Genomic DNA, 9,510 nt, shown 5'->3' on the forward strand with positions numbered 1-9,510 from the left:
AAGCTTAATATAGAAAATTAAAGCAAAGTTATAAAATAACCTCTTGTCAAAAAATAATGAAAAAATATTAAATATTCTTAATCTAAGCAATTCACACCAAGAATGCACCAAAGTTCCACCAGTTAAGATGAGTAATGGAAAGAGTTTAATGTAGAAAAACTACACCAAGCTCCTCCCACTATTCACCTCAATCGTTGGATCATTTGATGCATTCTTGTTGTCAATACAATTAAAGCATAAATAAAGACAAAATATCACCAAAAAAAACATTAAAAAATAATATTAAATATCTTACAACTAATATTGCCGCATCTTCAAGGATTAAGGAAATCCCTTCGTCATCTGTAAAATATACCAAAAAAAAATAGAAAAACATATAACATACATACATAATATGACCCAAAAATATATAAATATAAATCCTGAAAAAAAAAATTAAATTATTTGCCCGGCCTTGTGTAAAAAAATTAATTTATCTGCGGAGATTCTTAAGTTTGGATTTTGAAGGACGCTGAAATGCCCGTGGAATAGAAGATGCCCACTGATCGCGAAGAGTTGACTTAATAGACGGAGGAGGTACCGATGTAGATTCAGTACTCGGTTCTTCTGAATCTACTTTACGCTTCTTCGAGACTTTGGAACTACTGACCGAGTCTGAAGCTTTGCGCTTCGAAGATGATGCTTCCGGGGTATTGCGAACGGGGGAGAAGACCAAAGAACGCGCCATTTCGAGTTCTCTAGCGATCTCCGAATCTAACGGAGGAGAACTTTCACGGACTTTTGACGCGGGAAGATCACGGATTGGAGATAAGAGACGCGGAAGATGTGTGGACCTAAATGTACCGAGAAGCAAATTTACGTCGCGGGTTAATTCGTTGTCGTTGATTACTGATTGTTTACGCGGGGGTACTTTTGGAATCTTAAAAACCCCATCGGAAGTTGTAGCTGAAGGCTTAGGACGATTTGATGTAGTTGCAGAAGGCTCTTTGGAATTTGGAAACGCGCTGTGAGATTTTTTGGGCTTATCAAGACCCTGAATTTTGTCCTTATTCCGTGGATTCGAAGGAAGCATCGGGGTGGTCGATTTACGGACTGTTACGTCCGGCAGAGAAGAAGCCGAAACCGTTGGCTTAATAGAATTATTTCCAAAGCACTTGACGAGTGCTTTGGATTTCTTTGGACTGAGAGGCTCCCTTGGGATAATTTTATCGAACAACTTTAGATTTGGAACTGAAGACCACGGAATTTTGACGGGAAGTGACTGGGTGGCACAGAATGATGAAGCGGATTGAAACTGGGAAGCTTTAACCGAATTGGGATCAATATTCTCATCATTTTCTGATGCAGATTCCTCTGACGATTCTGAAATATCGAGATCGTCTAACAACCACTGAGGAATTTTAGAAGCTCCAGGCTTCGAAGACGTAGACGAACTAACGCTGGCGACGGAACGGGGGGCTGGCGAAATTGAAGAAGCAACTTCAGAAGCTAAATCCTCATTTTTCTTTAAATGAGGACTTAGCTTCTCAAGCTGCTTCGGAGGCTCTGAGACCTGAGGAGCCTTGTGAACCTCAGAGGCTTTTGACGTCGTCGAAGGATTAGAATCAAGAAGCCAGTCAGGTAACCCAACAAGTAGGTTACGGGGAAGTCCCGATGCAAGAAGTGCAGGAGGGACATTAGAGGTAATTATGGGCTTTTCAACTGGGGAAGCCCTTTTCGGAGGCTCTGAAGGAGCCAACCGAGAAACTGGTTGAGAAGCATGATTAGGCATTATCGGGGACCGAGCAGAGGGCTTTGGTGACTGAGATAGTGATTGTGACAAAATTTTCGCGGATCTTTGGCTAGTGACAGACTGAGGAACGGGCAATTCTGTATTAATAGGGCGCTTACGGCAGGCATCTAAAATTTTCCCTAGCAATCCAGCGGGCCCAGGACCAAATTTAGGCTCCCGCTCTCTTAACAAAGTTCTATAAATTGCAGCCCTCTTCGCGGTCATGGGCACAGGCGGCGGCCTTGCTCCACGCGTCATCATCGGATTCTCGCTTGGATTTAAAAGCGAAAGCTCAGAAGGAGCTTGAGGCGACTTCTGTGGTGCCTGAGGGGCCAAAGTAGAAGTCGCTGATGACGCATTATGCTCAGTCGCATTATCGCGTTGTTCCGTCCTCCCCTGTTCCGAAGGCGTACCTGATCGCACGGAAGACGGTGAAATATCTTCCGAACGATGAGATAACGTCTCCGAAGCAGAGGACTTCTCGGAAACAACGCGATCATGCGACCAAGCATGAACTTTAGTGATGCGCATAACAATACGCCCATTGCTCTCTACGGTAGGGAGCAATTTCCATGAGAGGGATGATCCACAATCGCAAGGACCCTTCTCCATTGTAAATTGAAAATGAATTTAAATTGAACGTGAAACGAAAAATTAAATTGAAAAAGAAAAATTGATAGAAGCTAAGAAAAAAGGCGGAAAAGGGCAAATAAATATAAATTTCCTATTATTAAAAAGAATTAAAAAGAAAAATTGATTTTACTTCAAAATGATTTTACTTGAAAAATAATTTTACTTGAAAAAAATTAACGAAATGAAAATGAATTTGACTTGAAAAAGAATTTAATGTGAAAATGAATTTACTTGAAAATGAATTCAACTTGAAAATGAATTTAATGTGAAATTGAATTCGACTTGAAAAAGAATTTAACGTGAAAATAAATTTAACTTGAAAATGATTTGAAATTGAATTCGACTTGAAAAAGAATTTAACTTGAAAATGAATTTGACTTGAAAATGAATTTGATTTGAAAATGAATTTTACTTGAAAAATGAATTTTACTTGAAAATGAATTTACTCGAAAAAAAAATTACTTGAAAAAACTTACTGGGAACAGCAAATTTACTGAAAAAGAAAAAAAAATAATTAAAAATATCACTGAGTTTAAGTGAAAAAAAAGCACTGAGTTTAAAAAAGAAAACACTGAATTTAAATAAAAATTGAATTCAAATTGGAAATCGAAAAATTATTGAACTGGTATGAAAATTGAGATTTTTTATAGAAATTGATTTACTGAGAGAATTTTTTTGCAGAGCAAGAGCACACGTCTTATCAGTTTGAGAACTGGTGAGTAAGTAACGAGCTGTGGCGCCAGGACCCCCTTTTATAGGTGGACAACAGGTAGGCAAGCAAGATGGCGGGCGCAGAGACATCCGCTTTCGGGCGCTCAATAAGTACCTGCTTTAATCGGCACCTGCCTTAATCCCCATCCTTAATGACCCAAATGGATTAAAATGATCCCTTTTTAATACCTTTGGAATTTTTATGCGTTTTTCTCATTAAATATTACTCTATGGAATATTCTAGAAAGTTTTTTGTTCCTTCTTTGGGATAAGTGGAAATTTTTAGAAAGAAAATTAAATTTTCTACCAACGAACGATTTAGAAAAATCTTCTCATTTTATTTTTTTTCTCTCTATCATTTATTTCTCTTAAAAAAAATTAATAAGAAAAGATTTAGAAAAAAAACTGTAAATTTAGCTTTCTTCAGTTTTTTCCCGACGGGAAATTGAAAAAGTCAATTTATAAAAATTTTATTGATTTTTCTCTAAACTTCTTCGCTTAATTCAGTCTTGAGTTTTTCTCCCGACGGGAAATTGAAAAATTCAATTCTTAAAATTTTTATTGATTTTTCTCTAAACTTCTTCATTTTCTTTTCCTTCTTAATGTTCTAATAATATTTTCTGCTAAAACCTTTTATAAAATTTTAAAATCGTTCTTGTTCTTTCACTCGAAGACAAATGAAAACCCCTCTCATGTAAAACTCTACAGCCAAAATTTTTCATCTTTGAATTTATTTTTGATTCATTTCAACACATTTTCCACACCCGACGCTCTTCAAAACTGTTAAAATAATTAACTAAAACTCATAATTACAAAAAAAAATCATTTTATTTTGATATTTTGTACACTTTTGTATCCTTGGAAAATATCATTTTATTTTTGCATTTTTTCACCCGACGGCAAAAGAAAAACTCGATCCTGAAAGGTCCCATAGTCATTTCTCACCATTAGCTTCAGTTTTCACCGTATTTCCCAATCACAGCGCTTTTCCTGAATTTTTTCCAGAAACTCAAAAAGTTTTTCATAACTTTCTGGCCGTTTTTGTTGGTTGGGGTTGTTAATTTTTGAAAACGCCCGTGGCGCCACCTACATTTCTCCTCACACCACAGAAAAATTCCCCCTTTTTGCGATTGTCATTTCGGCGCGAGGAATTTTGCATTTTCACGGTATTTACCTGGAAATTCGTGAAAAATCAGTGGAATTTTCATCCCAAGCCATGTCTGACGAATATTTTTACGGTAAGTGAATGGAAAATGTGTGTTTGGGGCTCATTTGGGGAATTTGCGGAGTTTTTTGGGGAATTTTTAGGTTATGTTTGGGGTAAACAACACGCTTTTCTGGGGGAATGTATCTAATTGAATTGCTTTTGGGATGTAATTTGGTTAATTTTCCTTGTTGAACAGGTGTGACGTTGACCGGCGCAGCACCCACACAGACGTGGGATCCCTTCCACGGGGAAGATGACCAGGATATGGCAGTTTCAAATAAGTTGCTGGTGAAAATGCTCCTTCTCGGTCACGACGCTCCCGCCGATGAATACAACGTTGTGGAGGTTTGTGGGGCTCCTCCTTTGCTTTATTTTCATGGGAAAGTTTTGAAATTTTAATGAAATTTCTTGTTTAGGTCACAACGCAGACAATTGATGATGTTATCAAGATCCCCATTGGGGTGCTGAAGGTGGGAGAAATCCGCAATATCTGCATGGAGCTGGAATTTGTGGCTCCGGTCATTTTCACCCTGATCAAGGGTGCGGGCCCCGTTCACATTCACGGTCATCACTTGATTGGGGAATCCTCGATGGAGGGCACGTGGGCCGGCGAAGGGGAAGAAGAGGAAGAAGATGAAGATGGTGCTGAAGAGGATGAGGACAGTGGGAGTGCCCGTAGGAAACAAAAATTCCCCAAAACCATCACAAAACCCGGCGGTGTGGCGCGAAAGAAGAAGTGAAATCGAGGGAAAAGTGGGAAAAGTTAATTTCTTCACGGAAATTCCGCCATAAATCATCATTCTCCCCCATTTCCTACATGTGTACAATGTTCCAATTAAAGTCCATTCAATATATTTGTCATTCATAAGCTTTCTTGGCCTTTTTCTCGGAAGATTTTCCTCAATTCTTGAGTTTTAAACGCCGCCGGAGATTTTTAGTCCGGCTGCGCAAAATTGTTAACATAACCTCAATGGAAAATTTGATAAAGATGTTTACGGAAGTTTTTCTCTGTGTTGTTTTTCTATTTTCTGGCTTTTCTGCGGTATTTTCCAATGAAATTCAGGTAAGGAACAACGGAGAGTTTCCTCATTTTCATGGTTTTAATGAGTTTGGGGTTATTCCAGCTCCCGGAAAAGTTTGTTCAGAGTGATTCACATACCAATAATTGGGCAGTTTTGGTGGATACTTCGAGATTCTGGTTCAACTATCGACATGTAGCTAATGTGTTGTCTATCTATCGCTCTGTGAAGCGTCTTGGGATTCCAGATAGTCAGATCATCCTCATGATTGCCGATGATATGGCCTGCAATCCCCGGAATCCACGCCCAGCAACGGTATTCAACAATGCCAATCAACACATCAATGTCTACGGAGACGACGTCGAGGTGGACTACCGAGGATACGAGGTAGGGAAGCTGGATGGAATCAAAAGATCATCATCCGGATGAAATTTTTGATTTGTTTTTCAGGTAACTGTGGAGAACTTTGTTCGCCTCCTGACGGGAAGGAATAAGAATGGCACAACGCGATCTAAGAAACTCCTCACAGATCCCGGAAGTAATGTTCTGATCTACCTTACGGGGCACGGTGGGGATGGCTTCCTGAAATTCCAGGATTCCGAGGAGATAACGAGTCAGGAGTTGGCGGATGCCATTGAGCAAATGTGGCAGAAGCAGCGCTACAATGAGCTCTTCTTCATGATTGACACCTGCCAGGCAGCATCGATGTATGAGAAATTCTACTCCCCCAATATCCTGGCTGTTGCCAGTAGTCTCGTTGGGGAGGATTCCCTGTCGCATCACGTTGATCCCGCCATTGGGGTGTACATCATTGATCGCTACACGTACTACGCTCTTGAATTCCTGGAAAAAGTCACACCGGATAGTGAGAAATCCATGGGAGAATTCCTCCAGGTCTGCCCGAAGCGTGTGTGCATCTCCACAGTTGGCATCCGGAAGGATTTATATCCCAGAGATCCCTTCAAGGTGCCCATAACGAATTTCTTCGGTTCCATCCGGCAAACTGAAATCGTCCGGACACGCCTCAATTTAACACTCCCGGAAGAACCCGAGGAGATCACTGACACCCACCCGGATGAGCCAGTAGACTACCAGCTACATCTCATTGAGCAATTTCCTAGTAAATTATTTCAATAAATAAACCTAAAATTCAGCGTGAAAGAATATTTTTTATTTGAGATCAAAATTTCATTTATAAATTAAAAATTAATGTTAATTGAGAGTCTAAGTCCGACGAAGTTTGGTGCCCAATCGCGGTTCAGCAAGATTCGAAGGAGCAGCACGCCTCTTGGGCCGTAGAGGTTCCATAATATCCTCAAATGTCTCCACTTTGATCGGTCTGGGACATTCAGCTGGGCTCTCTGTGAGATTCGTCCTATCTCCCAGCTTTGTCCTCTGACGCACAACTGGAGTCTTCTTTGAACGCTTCCCCCTGGCCACAGTGACTTCTTCATCTGTTTCCGGAGCTTTTGAGTCATCTCTGAGATTTTCATTGCGATCGCCCTCATTTTCTGCTGTTTTCTGAACTTCCGGAGAAGGATTTTTGACTGCCCGCGGCTTCTGTCGCATTGTTATCTTCTTTGGCTCTTCATCTGTCTTCTGGCCAGCGTTCTCACTCTCCCCACCTTGATTTTCTTCCACCTCTCCTGCTTCCTGATCTTCCTTTTTGTTCTCTTCCAGTTCTGCCTCCAATTCGTCCTTCTCTTCGTAGTTCACGACATTCCTTCCTGCTCGATTTCCTCTCCGAACCGTTACCTTTGTACGTCCATGGTTTTCATCAGTTGAAGAAGGTTCTGAGCTGGATTCGAGAGTTGGATGCACTTCCTTCGTTGAGACAACATTTGATTCCTCCTCAAAGCCCTCAAAACAAAAATCCTTCATGAAATTCTTTCCTCTACGCGTGGTAACCTTTGGAAGTTCTTCGGGATCTTTCTGGCAAATTGTGGAGCACGATGGGGCGTTGGAGAAATCAGAAACAGCTCCAATAGGGGATTTCCGGAGCGTTGGGGCGCTATTTGTGCATCCATTGAATAGAATTGGAGACACAGCCAAACTGGTGACCTGATTGGGGGCTTTCTGGCCACAGTGAGGTGTACTGGAGGCAAATTTGGTGACATGAAGCAATGAATGGGAGCTCGGGGATGTTCCAATGCTGGAGATTTGGGTACTTTCTTCGGCAATTGTTGACATATTTTTGTAAAGCATCTCTCCATCCTGGCAAGCAGGCTGGGCTTCCTCAATCTTCTCCTCTTGCTGAGCTTCCTCAATCTTCTCCTCTTGCTGAGCTTCCTCAATCTTCTCCTCTTGCTGAGCTTCCTCAATCTTCTCCTCTTGCTGAGCTTCCTCTGTGATTGGGGGAATCTCATCAGTTGCCTTCCCTTCGATGTCATCGCTATTGAGCCACACCTGTACATCCTCAAGGGACATATCCATAAGCCCATCAACTCCACTAGCTTCCGGAAGCACTTCATCCGTCAATTTCTTCACTACATTCCTGCTTCTCGCATTGACAAAGACCGCGGGCTTTCCGGGAATCTTCTCCGGGCTGCAGGTACTCAATGGAGTGACATTCCTGGACAGGGAGTACCGAAGCTTACTTATCTCTTCCTGCACTTCATTCCCAGTGGGGCCACTATAGAGTTCCACGGCGAAATTTTGCATAATTTCCGAGATTTGGGTGAATTTTTGCAGCGTCTTTTGCTTCACATCACTCTGTTTATCCTTCAATTCGAGATTTTCCTTCATCACAGCCCGCAGAGTGTTTCGCAGCTGGTAATTTTCATTACGCAAATCTCTCACTTTGATAATTAACTCCCTGTTCAGGACTTGATAGCTTTCCCGTCGGTCCATTTTCACCCGAACGGAAAACAAAAAAATTGTTGAGAAAAATTTCCGTTGGGCGGCTTCTGCGATTTGAGTGAGAGACGCAAAAACGGTAAATATTGGGTTGTGCAATATTTATCCGGATTTCTAACCCAACATTTTTACCATTTCGTTCAATTGGAGTGAATGAGACAGAAAATTAAAATTGTACTGAATTTATGTGAATCAGGGGGTAGACAAAGACTCTATTTCCATAGGAATTCACTGCTCACTCGCTGAGACACCCAGGAAAATGCTTCAATCTGAAAAAATCCACCACCACTGGATAGATAATTTAATATTCTATCGATTGATAGCTTTTGAGGGGTGTCTCACGAAGATTAATGCACTAAAACTGATTTTAAAAATTTTGATGCACTTTTTGAAAATAAAGTGACGTCATTTTCTTCCTTTAATTTCTCTGCAAACCGTCCGCCATTATTTGCTGTGTTCGGGTAAAAAAGGGCTTTGTCTACCCCCTGATGTGAATGTTAGGTTAGAAATCCGTGTAAATATATTGGACAATCTAATATTGAAATGAGAAGCTGCTAACTTCGGATAGAAGGGAATCTTCAGCAAGCTTCACGGCATGAATCACTTGACGAAAAAGCTAATGTAAAGGGAAAGCTTTGTTGCGTTTTGTGATTCTCCGGATGACCATGGCTTTATTTTCAAAAAATTTTTTTTCAAGGACTCTTAATTCACTGAAAAAACAGTTTGTGCTTCGACTGTCGGTTTTACTACTTTTCTAAGTACCAATTAAGTTGAAAAAGCACCACTTTATTTCTCAAATATCTATATAGAGGCGCTGCTGGTTATATTTTCACACAATATCGCTTTTTTCAAAACCCGATTATTCAACTGAAACTTCTTCTTCTTTTTTTTCTTAGTTTTAGGTTATATTTGTTAAACAATAATACAAAATGTGTGGGTTTTCCTGAAATTCGGCTCTTCCTGGGGATTAGGAACTTCATTTTTTGCTTCTTCAGGGGTTGAGATGATTTTCCTCAATTTTCATGAGAAAAGAAAAAAAGAAGAAGATTCTATATCGATATTGAATATCGATATCGATAATATCTTAAAAATCAAAAAAAAAGGAAGAAGAAGAATTTTGGTGCTTATCCAAGTACAAAATAAGCAGTAAAATGTCGAATTTGGTACTTGAAAAGTTAAAATTCTTTCAGTGTTTATGTACTAAATATTGTTTTAATGGTTTTAATTATGAACTTCTTCGAAAATCGTAAGAACTTCTTAAGATTTTTATTAATTAATTTTTCTAATTGAAATAGTATAAAATAAGATTCAAA

General features: G+C 40.0%; 5 protein-coding genes across 5 annotated transcripts in view; 3 read left to right on the forward strand and 2 right to left on the reverse strand.

Annotated features, from left to right (window-relative positions):
* The window catches only part of LOC129787983 (protein Peter pan), a 1,185,971-nt gene that overhangs the window by 625,027 nt on the left and 551,434 nt on the right, over nt 1–9,510 (forward strand). The gene's annotated exons all lie outside the window — the stretch shown is intronic.
* LOC129787980 (L-dopachrome tautomerase yellow-f2-like) overlaps nt 1–9,510 on the reverse strand; it is a 1,067,766-nt gene that overhangs the window by 625,027 nt on the left and 433,229 nt on the right. The gene's annotated exons all lie outside the window — the stretch shown is intronic.
* On the forward strand, nt 4,213–5,192 carry LOC129788033 (nucleoplasmin-like protein). The gene is made up of 3 exons (XM_055824001.1): nt 4,213–4,353; nt 4,519–4,667; nt 4,739–5,192. The coding sequence occupies exons 1-3, from the start codon at nt 4,332–4,334 to the stop codon at nt 5,060–5,062; spliced, it is 495 nt and encodes a 164-aa protein (XP_055679976.1). The 5' UTR covers nt 4,213–4,331; the 3' UTR covers nt 5,063–5,192.
* Nucleotides 5,269–6,502, forward strand: LOC129788003 (putative GPI-anchor transamidase). The gene is made up of 3 exons (XM_055823953.1): nt 5,269–5,385; nt 5,447–5,728; nt 5,792–6,502. Exons 1-3 carry the CDS (start codon nt 5,293–5,295, stop codon nt 6,476–6,478), a joined length of 1,062 nt encoding a protein of 353 aa, XP_055679928.1. The 5' UTR covers nt 5,269–5,292; the 3' UTR covers nt 6,479–6,502.
* Nucleotides 6,566–8,191, reverse strand: LOC129795548 (neurofilament medium polypeptide-like). The gene has a single exon (XM_055836977.1). It carries the CDS (start codon nt 8,189–8,191, stop codon nt 6,566–6,568), a length of 1,626 nt encoding a protein of 541 aa, XP_055692952.1.

The sequence above is a fragment of the Lutzomyia longipalpis genome, chromosome 1, assembly GCF_024334085.1.
Source record: "Lutzomyia longipalpis isolate SR_M1_2022 chromosome 1, ASM2433408v1".
NCBI lineage: Eukaryota > Metazoa > Arthropoda > Insecta > Diptera > Psychodidae > Lutzomyia > Lutzomyia longipalpis.

Excerpts from the sequence above, each read along its gene's own strand:
- LOC129788033 (XM_055824001.1), top strand. The coding sequence starts at position 4,332 with ATGTCTGACGAATATTTTTACG. Across the intron at positions 4,354-4,518 it reads GTCTGACGAATATTTTTACG|GTGTGACGTTGACCGGCGCA; the intron begins GTAAGTGAATGG and ends CTTGTTGAACAG. Across the intron at positions 4,668-4,738 it reads ATGAATACAACGTTGTGGAG|GTCACAACGCAGACAATTGA; the intron begins GTTTGTGGGGCT and ends TTTCTTGTTTAG.
- LOC129788003 (XM_055823953.1), top strand. The coding sequence starts at position 5,293 with ATGGAAAATTTGATAAAGATGTTTACGGAAGTTTTTCTCTGTGTTGTT. Across the intron at positions 5,386-5,446 it reads TATTTTCCAATGAAATTCAG|CTCCCGGAAAAGTTTGTTCA; the intron begins GTAAGGAACAAC and ends GGGTTATTCCAG. Across the intron at positions 5,729-5,791 it reads TGGACTACCGAGGATACGAG|GTAACTGTGGAGAACTTTGT; the intron begins GTAGGGAAGCTG and ends TTTGTTTTTCAG.
- LOC129795548 (XM_055836977.1), bottom strand. The coding sequence starts at position 8,191 with ATGGACCGACGGGAAAGCTATCAAGTCCTGAACAGGGAGTTAATTATC.